Genomic DNA, 23,411 nt, shown 5'->3' with positions numbered 1-23,411 from the left:
AGAGAGAGAGAGTGCTTAATACCAAAATAGTCTTCTAAGTGTTTTTTTTTTTTGTTTGTTTTAAGTTGTCACCAGCATTAGATATACTAAGTCTCTTTTGTCCCCCACCCTGTGGGGAAAATTTCACAATGGATAATCTTGCCTCTCTGCTCTTTTGACTTTTGGGTGCTGCCTTTCTGCTTAGTGTCTGCTTTCTCCTTACTTGATGGTGCCAATGGAGCTACACAGCTAGAAGAGATTCAACATATCTTTGTCTAGTCTTTGTTTCCACAGCTAGAAAGGATCCACCTCTCCCATAGCAGCGCTTGTGAGATGAATTCATACATCATTATAACATCACTTTTGTTTATTTTTAATAGCAATAAAAAAACCTACACCAATGAAAACTCAATAACTCTACAAGAAGTGTATTTTGCTGCTTCAGCTATTTCCCAAAGTAAACCTGTATCTCAGATTAAGGATCCTTTCCCCTTTTAGTAGAATGGATATAAAGCACAGTCAGGAGGTGTTTGGCCAAACCAATTATCAAACAGACGGTACACAGTGGGAGAGATGGTGGAAGGAGGGAATTAGGGGAGAAATCCCCTAGATCAGAGATAGCATATATCCTGTATCCGAAAAGCATCCTGGTGCAGATTTGCTAAAAGAGATTCTGCACACCAGTGTTAAAGCGTAATACTTGAAAGGGTCCTAATGCTTAGAAAGGTTTGCTGGTTGAAAAGGCCTCATTACAATCCCAGCAGGAGTGCTTTTACGAAATAGCATATCAAACGAAGAACTGCAAAGGGTCAGTAAAATTAGCCCAGCCATATGAAGACCACAGTGGTACCACTCCTTCCCATGCCACTAGTATGATGTGAGAAGGTGACTTGGGCCACCCAAAAGGACCCTCATGCCATGGTTTATTTGCATGCCAGCATAAAACCTTAGGAAATTGCATTACCAGGGGGAAGTTGCTGCTGCGCCTCTCAAATTTCCTTGAGGTGCAGGAAAGAGCAGGGTTGCAGCAGTCCCTGTGCCAGAAGTGTAACACAAGTCCTGTGATTTAGGTTTTAGCATTTGCATTCCAACTGCAATGTGATATACATGCAGGGCTAATGCACATTTGGGCTGGGCCTCAAATGTAGATATTTGTATGTTTTTGGCATTTGGTAAGTTTCTCAACTTGTTTTTCTGTGCATTGGACTAAAATGTGACCCGTTCTCTCAGCTTAGAGCTGCAAATATGAGCAAATAAGAGATACAATCTGGCAAAATACTTTTTTGTATATTAATGGACAATAGACCTTGCCACAGTAAAGAGGTAAAAACCCTCATAGGTATTAATAAACTAGGGCCTGGAACTGGGGTTTGTGAAAGGAATGAAAGGGCACTTTCAATATGCCTTGGCCATCTCAAAAGCAATAGAAGTACACCCTAATGTTGTACCCTGTCCATGAGAATTTCACTGACATTTTCTCTTCCCTGTGATAATTTTCAAATGCAATTTCTTTCCTCACTGACTGCTCGAGAATGGTTGAAAAAATGGAGAGGAAATTTTCAACACAGCGGTATGGCAAATGCTGGGCTGGAAACATGTCATGGCCAAACGTGTCATCCTGTAGTATATCATATGTATGTCTCAATCTTAAATTCAACACAGCAACACAGTACTGAGGCAAATAAAGCAATTACAACTCCAGTGGTGTCCTCTCTTGTAGTAAGTTGCCCAGTGTTTGCTGAAGTGGAACTGCAGTATTACAGGCCATGTGTTCTCTGAAGAGAAATTTCATGGCATATGAGCACCAGGTTGGCTAATGAGAAGAGCCTGAAATAGCATTATCGACGCAGTCAGTGATCCATGGTCGTCGAGGCATCATGAGCTTCTTGGATAAATGGGCTGGTGAAACAGTCTTGGCCTGATACACAGTTGTGCAAGCTCTGAAAACAAACACATGTGTGTGTTGCTTTAACATCATTCTCTATACCCATGAAACACGAGCGACACAATCTACTTGACCGAAATCAATAGCCATTATCACTTGCTGTGTAAATGTTGGGTATGACCCAGTCACAGTTAAGCACTTTGAGCTCCCTTTGATTCCCAGAAGAAAGTTAAACATACAGCCTGTCATTGAAATAAATCCACTGAACATTAACTGGATGGTGCGCCTTCTGTTTCAGGGCAGCTGGAGTCTTTTAGGTGATAAATTGTGAGTGTTCCTCCTTAACTGCTGTTTTGTTTTATTTTTTAAAGTGTGGAGAATGGTTGTTTTTGCTGAGGGCCAATTTTTCTGTCAGAACTACATGCTTATGGTGGGTGGAGCCAAAGCCATAAATGGGTGGAGCTTGAAGGAATGCATAAATATTCTCTATGTCACCCAATTTTCTCTCTTGCATGGGTGTAGCTGGGGTGGGGGGCAGCTGCCCCCCAATCAAGTAAATAAATAAAAATACTTAACTAAAAGTAGAAATAATCAGAATATTTGAACTAGAAATGCTCGCTGAGGTCACTTGGATGATGTTGTGTCATATTATGGTGATGCAATTGGCAACACAACTGAGTGACAGGCATGGCATCCACAAACTGACCAATCGCATTGCAGGTAGCTTGGTTCTGGAACAGGATAGGTGGGTGTCCTGCTCCCACCCCCAACATAAATCCTGGCTAAACCCATGTTCTCTTGCATTCCACACGGGGGACGGGACTGTATTATGGTTCTGAACTTTATTTTACAGTATAAAATAACACTTTTTCCTAAATTTAAGATTACAGTTTGACTCAACACGTACTGCCTTATCTGATACATGCAGTACACAATTCATTTCATTTCTTATTCAGTTCATGTGCATTCCTCATGTGTCTTTTCTATTTTACTGGCAATCGTGAAACTCTCCGTTTGTCTTGGAACCAAATAGGAAAAGGGTTCCGCAGGATTCAGAAGCCACACACTATGGAAACAGGACGTTCTCACACATTTCCTCTGAAGCCCTGCATTCCCCACACAAACATTGCAATTACCTGGTCTTTAACAAAGTCAGCAGGATTATCGCCAGCACCAAGATTATGCAAGAGGTGTATATCATTATAATGATTGTGTCCGCTAAAAATTAAATTATGGAAACAGAATTAAAACATTGATCAAAGAGTATTTTACGCAGTCACTATAGTACAAATTAAAACCAAATATTCACTTTCCTCAGCTTAATATCTCCTAGGGTCTTGATCACCATATTTCATTTTTTCTTTCGGCTTCTAAAAACTATCCCTGAAGGAGGTTTCTATGTTAAGTTTGCTTCCAGGATTCTTAATAATAATATTTAAAAGTTTGGTTTGATTCCTTTCCTTGACCCCTTGATTGGTGCTTTTTTTTTTTTTTTTTTTTTTTTTTTGTTCTGTGGGAGCCTATGCCTCTCATAACATTGTGGCTCTCCAGTGACCTTGATGGGAGCTTTTTCATTTTTTTTTTAAAAAAGCCAAACTTACTGTACAATGAAGACCGTTCTCCAGTTACAGGAAGTATTTTTCCAGGTAGAACCATACGTGATGAGTAAAGGTCAGCTTTTCCACCTGATATCTGAGCTGTAAATTGAAGAGGATATAAAAAGAGAGCAATTGTGTAAAAGCCAGCAGAGCCTGCAACAAAATGCTGGATTGTGAAGTGCTTCTGTCCAGGATTCCACCCTGTCATCTGGGCCCTTTTTCAGGATACTTCATTCCACCTCCTCTCAGATTTCTGTCCCTTTGCCTACTGCCGCAACAGCCAGCCAGTAACCTGTGCCAATAGAACATCTTCAGTCCCCATTGGGTAATTAAAAAAACACAAATTCTTGTAGAGTTTTCTCCCCTTAAATGTTTTGTGTACTTCTGCAACTCTCGAGAATCCTCTAAACCTGCTGATGCCTTGCTTTTGTGTGTGCCTGGTGCCAATTTTGCTAGAATTCCCATTTTATCATAAGGTCATTAAAAAACAGGAATCTTTTTTCCCCTGTTAGCAGATGAAGCAAACTTTAAGCTGCAAATGGTTAACTGGTTGACTCATTCATTCGTTCCCACATAATGGGACCTCCTGGCAAAGGTACAAGGCAAATTGTAAGGCCTGGGCAGGTTGATTAAGAGAGAGGTGCTCCTTTGGGTTAGTTCAACTTACTGAAGCAGGATTTGCTGTGGAGGATATGATGGAACCACTTGCATGCAGTCTGCTTAGCTAGTGGCGTTGTGTCACAGGTACACTCGACTCCTCGAAGGACAGACCCCCACATTCCGACATAAGCAGCTCGGCACTCATCGCTGTCGGAACACATCAGATCATTTGCATTCAAAGATTCGAAACAAGCTTTATCTTCAAGGCATTGTTGGGCGAAGGGTTTTAAACACTTAGATGTAAATGCTTCATACTTGGCCCTGTGGAAAGAGAAATGTGTATGCATTTTATTCTTCCTGGTATTCCCTTTCATCTGGGACACGGGTGGCGCTGTGGTCTAAACCACAGAGCCTAAGGCTTGCCGGTCAGAAGGTCAGCAGTTTAAATCCCCGCAACTGGGTGAGCTCCCGTTTCTCGGTCCCAGCTCCTGCCAACCTAGCAGTTCGAAAGCACGTCAAAGTGCAAGTAGATAAATAGGTACCGCTTCGGGAAGGTAAACAGCTTTTCCGTGCGCTGCTCTGGTTTGCCAGAAGCGGCTTAGTCATGCTGGCCACATGAGCTGTACGCCGGCTCCCTTGGCCAATAAAGCGAGATGAGCGCCGCAACTCCAGAGTCGTTCATGACTGGACCTAATGGTCAGGGGTCCCTTTACCTTTACTTTTATTCCCTTTCATGTATAATTCAGGGAGAGCTGAAGGATAGATTAGCAAATAACAAAATGAAAGAAAAATGAAGAATTTCTTGTAAGTGACAAAACAAGGGGCATATAGCTTGGACATGTTCATACCCTAAAGCCTCATACCCTCAATGGGGAGCAATGTTTGGGAAGTTGAAGCTGGGGAGGTGGGTTTAACATCTCCCCCGCCTCCATGTGCTATGATCCTCAAAATGGAATATAAACAAGAGACATTGCTGGGTGAATGGCACATAATAAGCTGTAACTTGACCCTAACTCTGTTCTCAATGCAAACCTAGAACTTTTAGACCTTGAATGGTCCTGTCTGCTACTGGTGGCCCAGTCCTGTCATCTCCTATGGCTTTATTTGCCTACAGTGTTTTCAGTGTTAATCTGTATGCACCTCTATGTTAAATTATGCATATTGATTATTTTTACATCTGTGTAGATGTGCTCATGTGCTTTAGCACTAGAGTTATGTCATTGGAGAGGCAACAGGAACAGCTGGAGAGGTATCAGCAGCAGGGAAGAGTGTATCAGCCTTCTGAAGCCCCTGCTAAGATCCCAAATCCTTTGCTCTGCTGAGCATCTCCAGGACCAGGATGAAAATGCTATTAAAAAGCTACCTAGGGGTAAATATAACAGCAAAAAATCTGAGTCTATTTAAGGATAACTATGAAAAATGTTGGTCTGAAATTAAGAGAGACTTGGACAGTTGGACAAAATTGAAGCTTTCTTTGTTAGGCCGAATTGCTGCTATTAAGATTAATGTATTGCCAAAAAGGTTGTTTTTGTTTCAAACATTACAGATTGTGGACAAGACGGAGTGCTTCCGGAAGTGGCAGAAAGATATCTCTAAATTTGTCTGGCAGGGCAAAAAGCCCAGAATTAAGTTTAAGGTATTAACTGATGTGAAAGAAAGAGGGGGCTTTGCCCTGCCAGACTTAAAGTTGTACTATGAAGCCGCAGCTTTCTGCTGGCTAAAAGACTGGCTACTTCTCGAAGACACTGATGTACTGGATTTGGAAGGTTTTAACAATGCTTTTGGTTGGCATGCATACTTATGGTATGACAAGGTTAAGATCAATAAGGCCTTTAAGAACCATATTGTCAGGAAAGCAGTATTTAATGTCTGGACAAAATACAAAGACTTATTGGAAAACAAAACTCCAAGGTGGCTTTCACCTCTGGAAGCTAACGCCCGAAAAAGACCCAATATGGAGGCCAAATGGCCAAAATATTGGGAAATATTAGAAAAAGATGGAGACAATTGGAAATTGCAGAGTTTGGATAAAATGAAGGACAAAGTGTGAGACTGGTTACATTATGCTCAGATTAAATAAGTCTTTAAAAATGACAAAAAGCTAGGGTTCCAGGTGGAGAAATCGAAATTGGAAACAGAATTGTTGGAACCAAAAACTAAGGTACTTTCAAGAATGTATAACTTGCTGTTAAAATGGAATACACAAGATGAAATGGTTAAATCAGCTATGATAAGGTGGGCACAGGACATTGGGTATAATATTATGTTTGAGGACTGGGAAAGGTTGTGGACCACTGGGCTGAACTTCACTGCATGTAATGCTTTGAAGGAAAATGTTATGAAGATGATATATAGATGGTACATGACCCCAGTTAAACTTGCCAAGATATACCATTTGTCTGATAATAAATGTTGGAAATGTAAAGAAAATGAAGGAACATTCTTTCACCTCTGGTGGACCTGCCCTAAGGTGAAGGCCTTCTGGGAAATGATATATAATGAGCTGAAAAAGGTATTTAAGTATACCTTTACCAAGAAACCAGAGGCCTTCCTTCTGGGCATTGTCGGCCAGAAGGTGTTAAAGAAGGACAGAACATTTTTTATGTATGCAACAACGGCACAAGGATACTCATCGCTAAGAATTGGAAAACCCAAGAACTACCCACACTGGAAGAGTGGCAGATGCAACTGATGGACTATATGAAACTAGCTGAGATGACTGGCAGAATCCGAGACCTGGGAGAGGAGAGGTTCGAAGAAGATTGGAAGAAATTCAAGATTTATTTTAAAAAATATTGTAATTTGGTTGAATGTTAAGAAAGGATGCTAGATCATAAATAATTGTGCACCACTAAAATAGAAGGAATTAAGATGATAAGTAAATTTGAGGAAAAATTATAAACCTATTGGAGAATTTATAGATTATATTTAAATGAATTTGACACAAGAGTGTAAACAAGATGATAAATTGCTGGCAAGAATTGAAAATGATGCAAATGAGAGCGGGAGGCGTGAGGGAGTCCATAGATGTCAAGAAAAGATGTTATGATATATGTTATGCTGTTTTTATTTTTGCATTTATGTTTAAAACCCAAATAAAATAAAATATATTTTTTTTTTAAAAAAGAAAATGCTATTAAAAAGCACCAAGTCCCATGCCCAGCCTTGTGGGTAACACAGTCTTAAAGTGCATTATCTTCCGGTTAGACCACCTTGCAGTGACTGGATTATAGGGTGCACATTCAAGAACAGTTAAAATGTACATGTCCTGCAAAATATCTATATGAATTTCCTGATTGACAAAGATGGTTAGGAGGAAGGCTTAAATCACAGAAAAACCCTCTTACAGCTTTTGCTAGTGGTGTAGGTTGGAAAGCAAACATTATTTGCTGCATTGTGAATGAGCAAATAAATAAGAGATCATCTTGGGCTCCTTGTGCATTTTTATATTAAACACACATGTGCCAGCAGTCAACCAAAAATGTGTATTTCCACTTACCAGCAGATCTCGTTTCTTTGGCATGTGTCAATTACACTGAGGCATGAAGGAGCTGGGACCATATTGACTCCACACAGTGTGCCATGAAGGAATCCCTTGGCTTGGCGGCAGTTTTCATCTGACGGCATGCAATCACAAAAGGTCAACAGCAGGGCTACGTTCAAAGGCATGTTTTCATAGAAGGACCGCAGGGCTGCTTGGCATCGATTCCAATTGCACTGTGTTGCATTAGCTTGGCAGGCTTGAAGGTAGCGAGATAGTTGTCTGTTACAGACTCCATCATTGACACAGTCCACTTTGACTTGGAAGCAGGAGCGCAGGTGTTTATATTCTGAGGAAACAGCAAAATGATCACAAGACGATAGAGATAGGGGTACGAGGAGTGATTTTGAAAGCACAACAGTTCTCAAACTCTCCCTTGAATTTGTGACATGGCGGTCACTCTACCATAGGCAACCCATTTCTATTTGCATTTTCTGAAAAAAACACCCCATACATTGAGGTGGCGAACTTCAGGCCCGGGGGCTTAATATGGCCCTCCAGACCTCTCAGTTTAGCCCTTGTAACTTTCCCTAGGCCATCACTATTTCCAGCTCTTGCAATGAGCTTGCAGTGTCTCATTATGCACGGGGTCAGGAAGCTGGATTACTCATGATTTATGTGGGCCACAAAGTTGAAATCGATAAGGGTTTAGAAATGTTTAAAAAGTAGGCTACTGTTTACCATAGTTTGAAAGAGACGATGACTTCCACTGTGATTTTATTTTCAGGTGATCTACAACGAAGGAGATACATATTATACAGATTACATGTTGTAAATTAATTGTAGATTTGAAATGGAAGCAGCAGTTTGCAATGAAACACAATGCTAAGAAAAAAATGACGATCAGGTTATTTGACGGCCTTTAGCAGAGGCATTCCTAGTTTAGAGCAAAGGTGGGGCTCATTTGGTGCTCTAGATGTTGTTTGACTCCAGCTTCCATCAACCCCAATAGCCAAAGACAACGTTGGAGTGTGGAACACAGAGTAACAACAACATTACCTTTTAACCAGGCTTGGTGTCAGTAATCAGTATATTCAGACAGCTGATAGGACCCATGGGTGGGGAGGGGTCCTCCATAAACTGCAGACACCAGACTGTTACCTGCTGGTTTCTGCTGGTGGCAGCAAAGGTGATCTCACTACCATCTTTGTTCATCTTGTTTGCATGGTCAAATGAGGCCTTTTATATTTCATTTTTAAAGGCTAAACACTTCTGAGCATTGCCATTGGGATGGATGGGAACTGTAGCTTGCCATAGCTCTTGATTCAGTGAACAGGGCAGGAGAATAGATGCAAACCATATGAATTTAAAGCGTTGTCTGACATTGACTCACATGCACTGATTGCATAATGCAACAGCTGCAAGTGTTGGGACAAGTGTTGTTCATGTCAATTGCTGACTCCTGTACCTGCTGTTTCCTCTTAGCATTTACACATCAGCTTCAATTTTATCTGAATTGCCTAGAAGAAATCCAAACATAGGAGTAACAACATAACTGAGTAAATGATGTTTGAGTTACAGCGAGCTACAGCAATGTGGAATTAAAAACAGAGAGAAAGCAAATAATTCTCTGTCTTTGGGATTAGGTACACAGTCAAGATTCAATGGTTATTTGAGGAGGTATCTAGCTGAGGCAACAACCATTATCTATAAAAAGAATGGATTAACGCAAGAACATGAGAAAAGCCCTTCTGCATCGGGCCAAAGACCAGTCTGTTCCTGCAATCTGTTCTATCCATGCCCAACCAGTTGCCTATGACATACCCTCGAAGTGTCCCAATTTTCCAGGGTCAGTCCCAGAGTTACAGCAGCCATCTTGGTTTCTGATTTGACCCCAGAATGGTCCAGGTTTTCCCTTTTCCTTCCCTCCACATCTTGGAGAGCAATTTTAAGTGCTGGAGAGATCAGACTACCCCTTTGTCCTTTTTGGAAACAGGAACCTTTGGTGTGCATTTGTGTGTCTGTAGGTGCAAAAACAGAGTCCTGTTTATACCAAAAATAAAATACCTGCACCAAATGAAGGAAGCTGGCATACAAAGCCCTTCCTATAATTTTGAAGGAAAATGTAACCTATCCACTTGGTTACATCCTCCAACACTGGAGGTGGAACATAGACTTCACGGCTCGTAGCTCCTGATCTTCCTATCCTCCATGGATGTATCTATTCCTGTCCAAGTGAGTGGCCATCTCTACATCTCTCGTAGGATTCTAGGGTGTTTCCTGCCACATTGTGGCTGACTATGTTTGATCCTGCATGGAAGACCTTGAGAACAATGCAGCAGAAGTTAGTTGTGATGCCACACCTTGACAAATATTTGCACAGAAGCAAGTCCCGTCAATTTCAACAGTCCAGTCTTATGCATGAGAACCTGTAAGCAATGCACACAGAGGTCACTGGGACTCCGTATAAGCATGGTAACTTTGGGCTTGAATTTGTGAGCAGTGGTGTCAACAGGGAGAACCCCACCCCAACCCACCACCAGTTTTTCTGCATTTGTTTTTTAATTAAAATGTAAAAAGTGGCGCTTTGTGCCATCACACCTATTCATTTCAAGGTTCCTAGGAACAGTATCTTTGAACTGGTGTTATTGAAGAGATGACTCTTCATCATTTACCTGCATCAAAGTCTGCATAGGTTTCCTCCTGAATGGCAGAGGCTTGGTATTCCTGGGTGTATTGTACGCATGTGTTGTTAAATATATGCTTCCATATTTTAGTGCATCTTTTATGCAGTGGTTCTGGGCATATGCAACTCCCCAGGACTGTTCTTCTTAACTCCTTCCATGCTGTGAGGCATTGCTGTACCACCACACGGAGGCTACAGTTTGCTACTTTGGTTCTGCACATTCTCTGGAATTTCTTGTACTGCAAGAAACAGGTGTCATCTCCTCGGCATATTTCCTTTGCAACCGCACAGTCGGTTCCTAACATGCCTGGGTGCACCGTCTCTTGCAATTTTGTCTGTGGCAGGAATCCTAACTGGACATCTGTGCTTGCGTAAAGCTTCGATTTCCCTGTGCAAAAGAGAATTTGTGAGCAAAATCAGTTGGATAGATCATGCTCGCGGCTGCATCTTTCAAATGCAATCAGGCTGATTGTAAAAACTGATAAGCAAAGGAGCAGCTACATGAATTATGCTTTGTAAATACCTCCCCCCCCCATGATTATTTGGGATGGTACCAGGGCCATCCCAAGATATTTTGCTGCCTGAAGCGAAGGATATTTACAAAAAAGCCAACTAAACTGGAAACTGAATCTGGCTTTTGACACTGTCCTCCGCACTGCCCCTGAAGATAGCAGGCTAGCTATGGGAGTGCAGGACTGTTCATGTGAAACACACGGCTCTGACCTTACTGTACTTTTAAGCATATGCTGCCTGAGGTGAATACCTCATTCTGCCTATTTGTGAGGCTGATCCAGGATAGAACCTTCCCTACAGAAGCACCCAAGGGTGGAATTATGCCTCATGGAGTGCTGTTAGATCTCTCTTTTTCTTCCGTCAAACATTAATTGAAGACTAGTTTTTTCCTCTCTGCTTTTTATGTTAATCAAGGTGGTAATTGGAGTCCATACCCTTGTCATTTTGCAGGGTTCATTGCTGGTCTTAAATGGTTGATGAATTGGCTTGGATCCTAAGGGAAGTTCATGGAAGGAAGTCCCCCTCCCCTCCTCTCCCCTCTTGCAGCTTCCTGTGCCCCCCTGAAAAACCTGAAAAGCTGTGGGGGGGGGTTCTTGGGGAGAAGGGAATAATCCACTGGTTTTGTCTGGATTTGAATGGTACTTTATTTGTCTTGAATTTGTCCGATGACTACTATAATTGCTTAGGAAAGTCACAGTCTCTTAATTAGAGGTCAAAGATCCATATAATATTTGAATCCGATAGTTTGTCAAAGCTAAACCTCTAAGCCACAATGAACATAAGAGCATAACAAGCACTCTGCTGCTTCAGACCAAAGATCTTTCTAGCCCAGCATCCCTCTTCCCCCAGTGGTAACCCAGATGCCCATGTCCATCATGCAAGCAAGACATGACCTCTCCCTCAATCATTCCCCAGCAAATGGCTGAGAGCCCCTGATCCTCGAGGTACCATACGGCTCCCATTTCTAGCAGCTGTTAATAGCCTTAATCAGGGCCATGATTACACTGCATTATTTTGTTCTAGAGAAGAAAATAATCTGTTACCTTTATTCCCAAAACATTGCTTGCCAAGCAACGCTGTAGTGCTGCAGTTATCGTTAGTGCAGGTGCAGTCTTTAAATTCTGGGAACTGGTCAACTAAGAACTTGACTGTTTTATTACAGTTGGTTGAATCTTTTACTGTGTAGTTGTTGCCTGGATTTCAAATGCAAGAATGAGTCTTAATACTTTCATTAATGTTATTATATCTATTTATTTATATCCTGCCTTTTCAACTAACTTTTACTCGGACTAGACCCATTGAAATGAATGGACCTGATTAGTCATGGGCATTCACTTCAATGGGTCTAGTGGGAATAAACATTGTGACCCAATATAAACTATGGTATGAAGTAGTTTGTATGAAAGCAATCCCGTAGCACCTTAAAGGCTTGAAATTTGAGTGGCTCAAAAGCTTTCATGGACTAGGTACCATTTCACTGGATGAAGTCATCTCTAGTCTATAAAACCCTAGACCACCACAAAATAAGAACACTCCAACAGAACATGTCCCTGTGAGTATGTACATGTAGATGCCCCCATTTTCTTTTTTCTAAGTTAAAATCCTATTGATTCAACCCCACACTCCACCTCTGGGCTAGCATATTCCTTGGGTGTAGCTTTTAAGAAAGAGCTCTCTGCGTGTTCAGTCCTGTCTGATGAACTGGAAAGTGAAACGGTGTATATGTACTTCTTCTGTGGATGATCAAACACACTCTCCATTAAGTATTTTCTCAACAGTTTCCAATCATCAGTAAATGTGCTGTGTGTATCTAAGAGGGATTACTTTTAAAAAAAAAAAAGTGGGGGGAAGTTGCTGCACTGTTACCTGAAGTGTGGAACATTCTGGTTGCTGTTTTTTTACTCTCACGTTTTTCAAGACCATTTTACTATGTGACTACTGATGGCAAACACATGAAGTGGTGGTTTTCTCACTCAAAATACCCATGTCATGGACACCATCCTGAAAGATGCTGTTTCATACTGCATCACTTGCTTTGTGGCCTGTTGGTTGCATTTGGAAAGGATGCAAAATGTACTTGCTCAGGGGGACATTTTAGTTTTTGCTTTTTTTAAAGACTCAGACACTTGTTGAAAATATAAGTGCCAACCCACCCCTATCTTTTCACTTTTTGTGTTAACATCTGGCCTCCAGGAGAAAGATCAGCAGCTACCGAGAATTCAATTATCAACGTCACAAGACTTTCATGTAATCTGTGCATGTTTAGGACATGTGCTAAATTGGTGTACATTTCTTTTACAAGTTCCATGAGGTTGATTCAGTCTGTTGATTCAGCCGTCCAATTAAAATGCCAGAATTTCATTTATGTAGGAGTTGGAGTTTTTTTAAAAAATAATAGTTTCCTGTTATTGTTGAGCAGAGTAACTCTTAGCAACGTAGATTCACTCAAATGAAAAGTATGAGATTTCCCCTTTGTATATATTATACTGTAGATACTACTACTTTGGGGATTTAGTATAGATTCTATTAACTTTAAACTGGCTGTATATCTTAGCCTAACACCTAAGTCTGACACGCTATAGGTTATATCTGTCAGTAAGTGTAAGGAAAATGGTTCAGAAGAACATCAAGAGCTATATTCTGGGGTGGGGATGGGGAAAGATGGAGTCTCAAATGTATTACTGAACTTAAGGAGCAACCCATAGGATCAGAGCCATGGATCCTCATCTTAAAAACCACTTACCGTAGATTTCCCCCCATTTTTTTGACAAAGTAATTATGTATGATCACACTCTGTTACAAAGCTTTTAATTCCAAACCTCTGCAAACAAACAGCCCCTCCAGGTAGTCTATTTGTTGAACATTCATTATTCTTTGTGCTCATGATGTTATCAGGTCAATTGTATGCATTACTTGGAAACCATTTGTGCCAGCAAAAGTGTTGCAGGCTCAGTTTGATTTGTAATAGGTGCATGCCTCGTAGTTTCCTGCTGAAATTCTGTATTCCTTTTGCCTCCTTTTATAAATTTCCCAACAATAGGCATCTCCCCACTCACCCATGTGACTGTGTCTATACGTGTGGCGCCAGGAAATAAATAAATCAATGTAAACTGCAAAGAGGGCAAAGAGGGCTTGAAAAGAATGGGGAAACTGCAAAAATGGCACAAAAAGAGCTGGAAAACCACTAGCAATCCCAGGAGCCTTTGCACTGACCTTTGAGGCCTGTGGAAATTTGGATATTAAGAACGTAGGTTTGGAGGGAGCGATTGTAGTGGAGTTTGGTGGATTTTGAAACAAAGCAGTGTTTTTAAAGGTTTTTTTTTTAAGGGTTTCCAGAGGTTTAGAGGGAATTTACAAGTCTTTTAGATGGTGTTCCCCACTATGTGTGATTTCATGTATACACATGGTACCCAGGAACATAACCCCTGCTGAACTGGGGAGACGCCTGTATTCACAAAATATATAGGGAATGCTTTAACAACTTTTATTTCATGGAAACACATCCCTGGGGCTATCTGCACACCTTTGTCCACCCCTCCCCACCCCTGAACATTTTTTTTGTATGATCAGAATTAGCCCATATGCAATGGCGTTTTCTCCTTAGTAACTGTATTTAATACTCCAGTCCCTGTTTTCATTGAGTATGTAGTTAGTTGCAAAGAAGTAGGGTTTAGCAACCTGCTCAGCAATTCATTGTGTAAGCAGGAGCTCCGGCAGGCATATGCACCTCTCAGTCTATAAGATCTTTCACATTAATTTCAATGAATGTGGAATTAGGCATGGAAGGGTGTGTTTCTATGGAATGCTCCCTCCATTTAAGTATGCGGTGATGATGCCCACCTCCATAGGGGTACAGGAAATGAGCTCTCCTACCACATGTCTGGGAAATGAAGAATTCCCTTTTAAAATTCAGTTCAGTGTTCGTTTTAATGGAAGCTGATTAGACAAGGAATGCTGGTTCTCTGAAATCACAGAGCAATCTATGGCTTCTCTGTAGTTACCTGATATGCAACAAACTTCTTCAAGCAAAGCCCAGACACTTTCACATCCATTTCCTGCAGCTTCACATCTCTCTCTCAGCTCTTGGCATCTGGAGGTCTGGAAAGCAGTTACATGCATGGAATGTAGTACCAGCACTGCAAAACAGATAATATAACCTTGGTGATAAGCAGTGGATCCTTTGCATTTCTACCCAATGTTTTATTGTAGAGAGCATGGAAGGGTAAAGGAGATACACAAGGTTACCCATGCTGAATTTCAGATACCCCTGTTTAGATCCATCAGGGAACAAGGAACTCAGTCTTTTTTCTAAGCAGACTGAGCTCTCTTCTCTTTCACCTTTGGCAAGTGTTTCCCCAGTCTGTGCTTCACTCCAATTGCCATTGTTCTTGCTTCAGTCTGAGCTTCACTATTTCAAAGGGAGGTTCTAGAGGAAACTTTTAATCTCATGACTTTACTTTACTTTTAATCTCATGACTTTACTGCTGCTGCATCGTGAGTGTTGGAGAAGGCCTCTCCCTCCTCAGGCTAATTCCATCTGGCCTAGGGGGCGGGGCCCAGGCTCACCTCCGTGATAGTTTTAAGGACACTGGTGCTGCTGCAGCAAATGCTAAAGATGTTTTTATATATTTTAAGGTGTTTTAAACGTGTTTTTATTGCTTATTTTGTTGTACCACCGTGAATGGTGGTTTTTATCTATGTATTTTTGTTTTGTTCCATCTTGTTTTGTTTTGGAGTTGGATATTGAGTGGGGTGGGGATTGGTTTTTGTTTGGGCATAATTGTTTTGGTTGTTTTGTTTTTCTATTTTGTAAATGGAGGTTAGTATGAGGCTTGGGATTGCTACCGTGGAGGGGCGAGGGAGGTATGGCGGTGGGGGCAGATGTTATAGGTGAAGGGGATCGAGATACGGATATGCTCGTACCCCTTCCAATCTGCGCCACATCCCGAGAGACGAGGGTAGGGTGAGCAAGGATTACTCACCTCCTTCACTGGTGTGCAATGCCAGGTCTATAGGCAACAAAACCACCACCCTGCGAGATTTCTTTACCTTGCAGGGGGTCGACCTGGCTTGTGTGACGGAGACCTGGGTTCGCGAAGGGGTAACTGTTACCTTACGAGAGATGGCGCCCCCGGGTTTCTCCGTCCTCCACCAGTCACGGACTGTGGGCCGGGGGGGAGGGGTGGCATTATTAATCCGGGAAGATTGTTCTTTCAGGGCTCTACCATCGCCATCGATCCCCGGCATTGAATGTGTTGGCCTAGTGTGGGGCTCCGAGGAGAGCTTGGCTGTCTGGCTGGTGTACCGGCCACCTAGCGCACCAGCAGCCACCCTGTCAGGCCTGCTGGAGGCGGTGGCCGGCTGGGCCTTGGAGTTCCCTAACCTATTGGTATTGGGAGACTTCAACTTCCATGCTGATGCCACTCCCTCCTCACAGGCTCTGGACCTGGTGTCTTCCATGGCGACACTAGGGCTCTCCCAGTTTGTTTCGGGCCCCACACATCAAGCAGGCCACACGCTGGATTTGATCTTTGGTGCCGGTATAGATGTGATCATGTCTCCTTCGATGAAGGTGCCACGGTCTGATCACTACGCTCTGAAAGCCAGGATTGACTTTCCACCCCCACCCTGCTTAGGTGGCGAGCCGATTTGGGCTCACCCGCAGAGGTTGATGGACCCTGATAGATTCCGTCAAGCCTTGCGGGACCTTGCTCCCCCTGGCGACTCATTGACTGAGCTTGTTGAGGGCTGGAATACCCAGCTCCTGGCAGCCATCGATGAGATCGCACCTAAGCGCCCTCTGCGACCCCGCAGAAACCGGGCTCCCTGGTTTACCGAGGAGCTTCGGAAAATGAAGCGGAACCTCAGACGGCTAGAGCGAGTATGACGGGGTGCCTGTGACGGAGCCTCAAGAACATCTTATAGGGTTTTTATGAAAACCTATGAGATGGCAGTGAAGGCCGCTAAGAAGTCTTACTTCTCGGCCTCCATTGCATCCGCTAGCTGTCGCCCGGCGCAATTATTTAGTATAATTCGGTCTTTAACATCCCTTGAAGGACAGCCAAATTTAAATAACAATCTGACACACAGCTGTGAGGCATTTGCGAGCTTTTTTGCGGAGAAGGTCCTGTTGCTCCGCCATGACCTCCCTGCCAATTTGGATACAATAAAGGAACTGGAGGCCCCTCGACTGTCCTTGGGTCCAGTATTGGACCACTTTGACCAGATATCTCCAGCCGATGTGGACAGACTCCTCCGAGCTGGAAAGCCCACCACCTGTCCTCTTGACCCGTGCCCATCATGGCTGATTAGAGCGTGTCCAGACGAGGTGCGGGCCCCCCTGGGGGATATCATCAATTTGTCCCTTGGCACTGGGATATTCCCAGGGGAACTGAAGGAGGCAGTGGTGCGTCCGCTCTTAAAGAAAACATCATTAGATCCCTTAGATCTATCCAATTACCGCCCGGTCTCGAATCTTCCATTCCTGGGTAAGGTGATTGAGAGAGTGGTTGCTGAACAGCTTGGTAGGTTTCTGGATGAAACATCGGCTCTGGATCCATTCCAGTCCGGCTTCCGCGCTGGTCATGGGACCGAGACGGCTCTGGTCACCCTAACAGATGATCTCCGTAGGCAGCTGGATCGAGGCGGGTCAGGGCTGCTGATTCTTCTAGATCTGTCAGCAGCCTTCGACATGGTCGATCACGAACTCCTAGACCACCGCCTTGCCGACGTGGGGATCCAGGGCACAGTCCTTCAATGGCTGCACTCGTTTCTCTCTGGTCGGGGACAGAGGGTGGCGCTTGGGGGGGGGGAATTGTCATCGCGCCACTCCTTGGTGTGTGGAGTGCCTCAGGGTGCGATTCTCTCCCCGATGCTTTTTAACATCTTTATGCGCCCCCTCGCCCAGCTTGTCCGGAGTTTTGGGCTGGGTTGCCATCAGTATGCTGATGACACCCAACTCTATCTGTTGATGTGACTCGGCCCCAGACACACTGGCGAGATGTCTGGAAGCTGTGGCTGGATGGTTACGTGGGAGCCGGTTGAAGTTAAATCCTTCGAAGACAGAGGTCCTCTGGCTGGGGCGGGACGATATGGGATTGAGGGGGCAACTCCCATCTCTTGCGGGGGTGCAATTAGTGCCAGCACCGTCCGTTAAGAGTTTGGGTGTAATCTTCAATACCTCCCTCTCTATGGAGGCGCAGATTACAGCTATAACAAAGGCGGCATTTTTTCATCTCCGCCAAGCTAAGCAGTTGGCCCCTTATCTCTCTCGCCCTGACCTAGCCACTGTGATCCATGCGACGGTCACCTCCAGACTGGATTATTGTAACTCGCTCTACGTGGGGCTGCCCTTGAGACTGACCCAGAAACTCCAGCAGGTGCAGAATGCCGCGGTGAGACTCCTTATGGGGTCTTCGCTGCGAGATCACATTCATCCGGTACTATACCAGCTGCACTGGCTCCCGGTGGAGTACAGGATCAGGTTTAAGGTGCTGGTTTTAACCTTTAAAGCCCTATACGGCCTAGGACCCTCGTACCTACGGGACCGCCTCTCCTGGTATGCCCCACAGAGAAACCTACGGTCTGCAAATAATAACATCCTCAAGGTCCCAGGCCTCAGAGAGGTTAGGCTGGCCTCAACTAGAGCCAGGGCCTTCTCGGCTGCGGCTCCAATCTGGTGGAACACTCTGTCACAAGAGACTAGGGCCCTGCGGAACCTGACATCTTTCCGCAGGGCCTGCAAGACAGAGTTGTTCCACCAGGCCTTTGGTCAGGACGCAGCCTGACTCCCTCCTCTGGCAACCTGCACAGAATTTTGCTTAATCGGTTGCCATTAATTTGATTTTAATTAATTTTTATAATGAAATATTTTTAGAATGTGTGATTATTTGATTGTTTGATTATTTGATTGTTGTTAGCCGCCCTGAGCCCGGCTTCGGCTGGGGAGGGCGGGATATAAATAAAATTTATTATTATTATTATTATTATTATTATTTAAAAATGTGTGTGCATGTGTGCATAATTAGTTTTGTTTTTAAATTTATTTTTAAAAAACATATGTTACAGGGATTTTCAATACAGGGGAAAAATGGCATATTATAGTAACAGACAATCAAGAATTAAGAAAAAAATTTAAATATTTCAACATATGATATGCCACATATACAGAATATATGTATATGTATATGTATATGTATATGTATATGTATATGTATATGTATATGTATATGTATATGTATATGTATATGTATATGTATATGCGTGCATGTGTTGTTATATTGTATACATCCAAGCTAACTTGCACAGAGCACAGGTTCTAAAACGAGCTTTGCTAGGGCTCAAACCAGCTTGCAATTCATGCCCCTAGTAAGTCTAGCTATGTGGAAGGTTCTGCTGTTAATATGTCCATTAAGTTTTTGGTGCCTGGGGAGATGAAGCAGATATCCATTGCACATACAGCACTCTTAAAAGTCCCCCTGCAAACAATGGGACTTTGAGTGCTGAGGTGCAGGGCTATTAGCTATTACATCAGGCAACAGCAGCAGGAACCCAGCAGTTCTATCTGACTTCTCCACTCTCTCAACTGTCCTCTTGCAATTGCAGTTTCATCAGGAAGCAACAAAGACAGCTGTGTGAAAAGGAACTCTTCCTCTTCCTCAGAAGATTAGAGTTAATAAGTAAAAATAATGGGATTGAAAAAAGTGGGTTTTATGGGAACATCTTATTCTTGTTCTGCAGCTTCCTATAGGCCGGCTTCTCTGTTCCTCCTCTCACCTACCTACCTCAAGCCAAAGGGAAAAGTCAACAGTAGTAACAATAGCTTTTCTTGTGGCCTGACATGCACTTAGACATTCCACTCAGCAAACAAGCTTGTGTTTGTTTAAACAAAACCTCACTTTTTCAGATCTACTTGATAAGTTACCTTTCATATAGTACCTTTAGGGTGATCTGCCACTGTACTACTTACAGACTGGAACAGGTCATCACTCAAGCCTAAATACATTGGCTAGGTGTCACTCTTGGCAATCAATGAAATAAAATTAAATATGTACCACCATAGAGATAGCATTTTAGTGTGAAGCTGGCACCTGCTCTTCAACAGCTTGCTCTTTTCCAGCCATGCCAGGAGCGCATGAAGAATGTTCCAATCACACATTGCCTCTGGGAACAAGAAAGCCATGTGACTCATGAAGCATCAACAGTCATGAGCATTTAAAGGATTAGCCATGTTCCACAGAGCACTAGTAACCTTGGGCACAAAAGAAGGAGCAACACACTGCTAAAGAGACGGGACAGAATGGGCTGAGTCAGACAAACAGTTTTGCCTCCCAGTACACAATACATTCCCACTGGTAATAGAAATCTGAATGAAGTTTTGCTCTGCTATATGGTCGTAGAGACCAGTCAGCCATGTGACAGCCATGTGGTCCTTCAGTCATCTCACTTTGATTACATTTTCTTAGTAACTGCAAATGTCAATTTAATTGGGGATAAATTCTGGCTATCTGACTCAATGATACATTGGGCAATAGATATTGGTCATAATATAGATGTGGAAGCATGGGAACGATGTGGAATATGGATATAAAATTTACAGCATGCTATGGTCTAAGAGAAAATTATATGAAAATGATATATCAATGGTACCTAACACTGAGTTAATTGACAAAAGAGGAAGAAGGTTCTTTTTATCATATGTGGTGGTCTTGTAGTAAGGTTAAAGCTTACTGGGAAATGATATATAATGAATTGAAAAAGATGTTTAAAATAACATTTGTAAAAAGACCAGAAGCCTTCCTTTTGGGAATTATAGGGACAGAACTACCCAGACTGTACAGAAATTTATTCATGTATGCAGCTACAGTGGCAAGAATGTTACTTGCTCAAAAATGGAAAGAAGAAAAAGTCCCAGCAAAAGAAGAATGGATACAAAAACTTATGGAATATGCAGAAATGGCGAAACTTACTAGAAAACAGACTTTTTATAAAAGAATGGAAATGGTTTATTGAATATTTACAAATAAACTGTAAACAGATAGAAACATTGGCAGAATTATTGTAATAACCTGCAGTTTTATAAGAGTATACATTTATAGTAGATGAATAAATGAGCAAATTAAGTTAATTTAGATATGCAGAAAATATCTTTTAAAAATTAAGGTACCGCAGAAAGAGGGAGAAGTTTTGAAATGTTAAAATTATTGTAAAATTATTGAAATGCATAAAATTGAAAATAATAATAATAATAATAATAATAATAATAATAAGTGGCTATCTGAATCTACTGAACAAAATTGCTCATGTTACGAACAGTGGGCTGTGGTAGGATAGGAAACTGCTCTCCTCACTACAGACCTTTATTTGATCATATTCATTTCTTCAATTTTATATATTAAATTATATTCCACCCTTCGTCTGAGGACCACAGAGCTCTAAATTAGCACATTGCTTATATATTTTTTAAAGAAAATAGTTCCCCTTTACAGTCACAAAGACTAAAAGCAAAGTTTCTAAAAGCAAACAAAGCAGCTGCCATTTCAACAAGTTTATTATGTTTGAATAGGAGAGGAGCAGAGAAGGAGGAAAATAAAGTTTAACTTATAGCAAATATGTGAGTACAAAGTCTGTCCTTTATATTGCATACAATAGGAGGGAGCAGTCCAATAAGTGGTAGGGACCATATGCAACGTCCAATTCTGTGCCCTCCAACAAGCAGATGAGACTGCGGTCCCATAGGCACACTTAATTCAGAACAAGCCCCAGTGAACACAGTGCGACTTACTTCAGAGTAAGCGTGTATAGGATTGGGTTCCACGAGGAAGAACTCTGCAGAACTTACCCAGCAACAGAATGGAGTTCATCGCGCAAGGCGGTCCTGAGCTATTGATGCGGAGCACAGTAAGCTGCAGGTTATCGCCTGATGCTCTCTGAAATCTCAAAACCGCCGAGTAGTTCCAGCACCACGACGCGCTGGACAGCTCTCTCCCGGCTGCGTGCGATTGGTCCACCTTGGCGCTGAAAGAGTGAGCCCGTTCTGGTGGGACTCCCCTCCTTGCTCTCGCTTGCTTTAAGTATCCCAGAGAGATAGGAAAGCCAACCCTCCATTTCACACCTGTTGCAGATTTCCGGAGTATAGTAAAAGCTGCCCTGACAGTCGCTTACTACATACCTTGCTGCCTGCGAGTCCAGATGAATTACAGTCTTCTGGTGAGGCAATAGTTCAGTCGTGATACCAAGTTAATGATGATAAGCAGAATTTCCTTCTGAAGATACCATTATTAGAGGGGTTGGGCTTCCCACTCCTTCAAAGCTAAAGGGAAAATCTAATCTTGCAGGTGGAAACCTGCAGGCGGGTGGTTGCTGTTTTCCAAAGTACCTTCTAAGGACCTTTAAAACCTGGTAGTTGCTGCAGTATCTGCTTCTCTGGGGTCCCAGGAAACCCTGGTGACATGAGAAGATGAGTTCATGCTCTAGCTGTGTGGGGCATACCAAAATAGGAGGGCACAACTCAATAAAGATGGGCTCACAGTGACACAAACATTTCTGAAGCTGAGTAGCAGGAGCCCACCTGTGAGACAGAGGGAGGTATAATGCATTAGATAAGGAGAAGTGGATGGGGGTCAGATCATGGGACTATCTAGTTCAGAAATGTTGATCCTGGCTAGCTGTGGCTCTCCAGGGTTTTAGTGGCTCTCCAAGCCCTACCTGCAGATGTTGGAAATTGATCCTGGGACCTACAGCATGCAAAGCAGATGTTCTGACCCTATGGCCCTACAGCTGTGGCTTTGGAAACGAAGAAAAGACCAAGAGAGAGAATGGCACAAAAGTTAGAGCAAAGGATTGGATTCCTTGAGTGCAGCGATCTGGGCACATTGTTCATCTCAATAAGTTGGGAGGCATCAGATGACTTCCTCGTGAAGTCAGATGTCCTATAGAATATGCCTTGCATATGGTCAGTGGCAGGTCTGGAAATGGGAAAGCAAAGTGAGGCTGTCACAAAACTTCTCTATGGAAGCTAACCTGTTCAAGCAATGAATTTCAAGCCTGGCTCCTGGGCTTAAGACTTTGGTCAGCCTAGAGATGGGTGGCAGTTGTATACAGGGCTCCATTTTGAGTCCCTTTGCTGTCAAGTTTTTCCAGAATACACCATTCCCCAGTTTTCCATTCCTCTCTCTGTGTGTCCCATCAGCATTGTTTGGCACTGAGCATGCTTAGCCCTTGTTGAACTCTTTTGGGGTATGTTCCCCCACCCTTTTTAGGATTCTCCCTCCTTTTTTAAAAAAATCTGCCATTTTTCCCAAGCCTGCAGATGGGGTGGACTTTAGTCTTTCAGATTTCAGTGGTGTCCTGTGCAAGGTCAAAATTCAGCACCCACACAACCTCTCACCTCCCTTTTTGCTCAATTCACTACATCATAGTTGGTACACCCTGCAGTGCCCCCTAGACTTGATGCCCAGCACGTCAGAACCAATCGTGCTTTCCTAAATCCACCTCTGCTGCAGATATCTTCCTTGATATGGCTGGTGCCCTTTTGAAGAAGAAGAAGAAGTTTGGATTTGATATCCCACTTTATCACTACCTGAAGGAGTCTCAAAGCGGCTAACATTCTCCTTTCCCTTCCTGCCGCACAACAAACACTCTGTGAGGTGAGTGGGGCTGAGAGACTTC

At 42.9% G+C, this 23,411-nt stretch overlaps 1 protein-coding gene across 1 annotated transcript; it reads right to left on the bottom strand.

Moving 5' to 3' along the window:
* Positions 1-23,348, bottom strand: GFRAL (GDNF family receptor alpha like). The gene is made up of 10 exons (XM_081857153.1): positions 21,583-23,348; positions 14,744-14,878; positions 11,786-11,935; positions 10,219-10,617; positions 8,285-8,335; positions 7,562-7,892; positions 4,130-4,383; positions 3,466-3,561; positions 3,001-3,082; positions 1-1,919 (listed from the first exon to the last, which is right to left on the bottom strand). The coding sequence occupies exons 1-10, from the start codon at positions 21,602-21,604 to the stop codon at positions 1,793-1,795; spliced, it is 1,647 nt and encodes a 548-aa protein (XP_081713279.1). The 5' UTR covers positions 21,605-23,348; the 3' UTR covers positions 1-1,792.
* Between the last annotated feature and the right edge of the window lie 63 nt (positions 23,349-23,411).

This window comes from Podarcis erhardii (genome assembly GCF_964252035.2).
Source record: "Podarcis erhardii genome assembly, chromosome: 3".
NCBI lineage: Eukaryota > Metazoa > Chordata > Lepidosauria > Squamata > Lacertidae > Podarcis > Podarcis erhardii.
This window is presented reverse-complemented; position numbering and strand designations above follow the sequence as displayed.

Excerpts from the sequence above, each read along its gene's own strand:
- GFRAL (XM_081857153.1), bottom strand. The coding sequence starts at position 21,604 with ATGAACTCCATTCTGTTGCTGG. Across the intron at positions 14,879-21,582 it reads GAACTCCATTCTGTTGCTGG|TGCTGGTACTACATTCCATG; the intron begins GTAAGTTCTGCA and ends TCTGTTTTGCAG. Across the intron at positions 10,618-11,785 it reads GCAATGTTTTGGGAATAAAG|GGAAATCGAAGCTTTACGCA; the intron begins GTAACAGATTAT and ends TCTTTTGCACAG.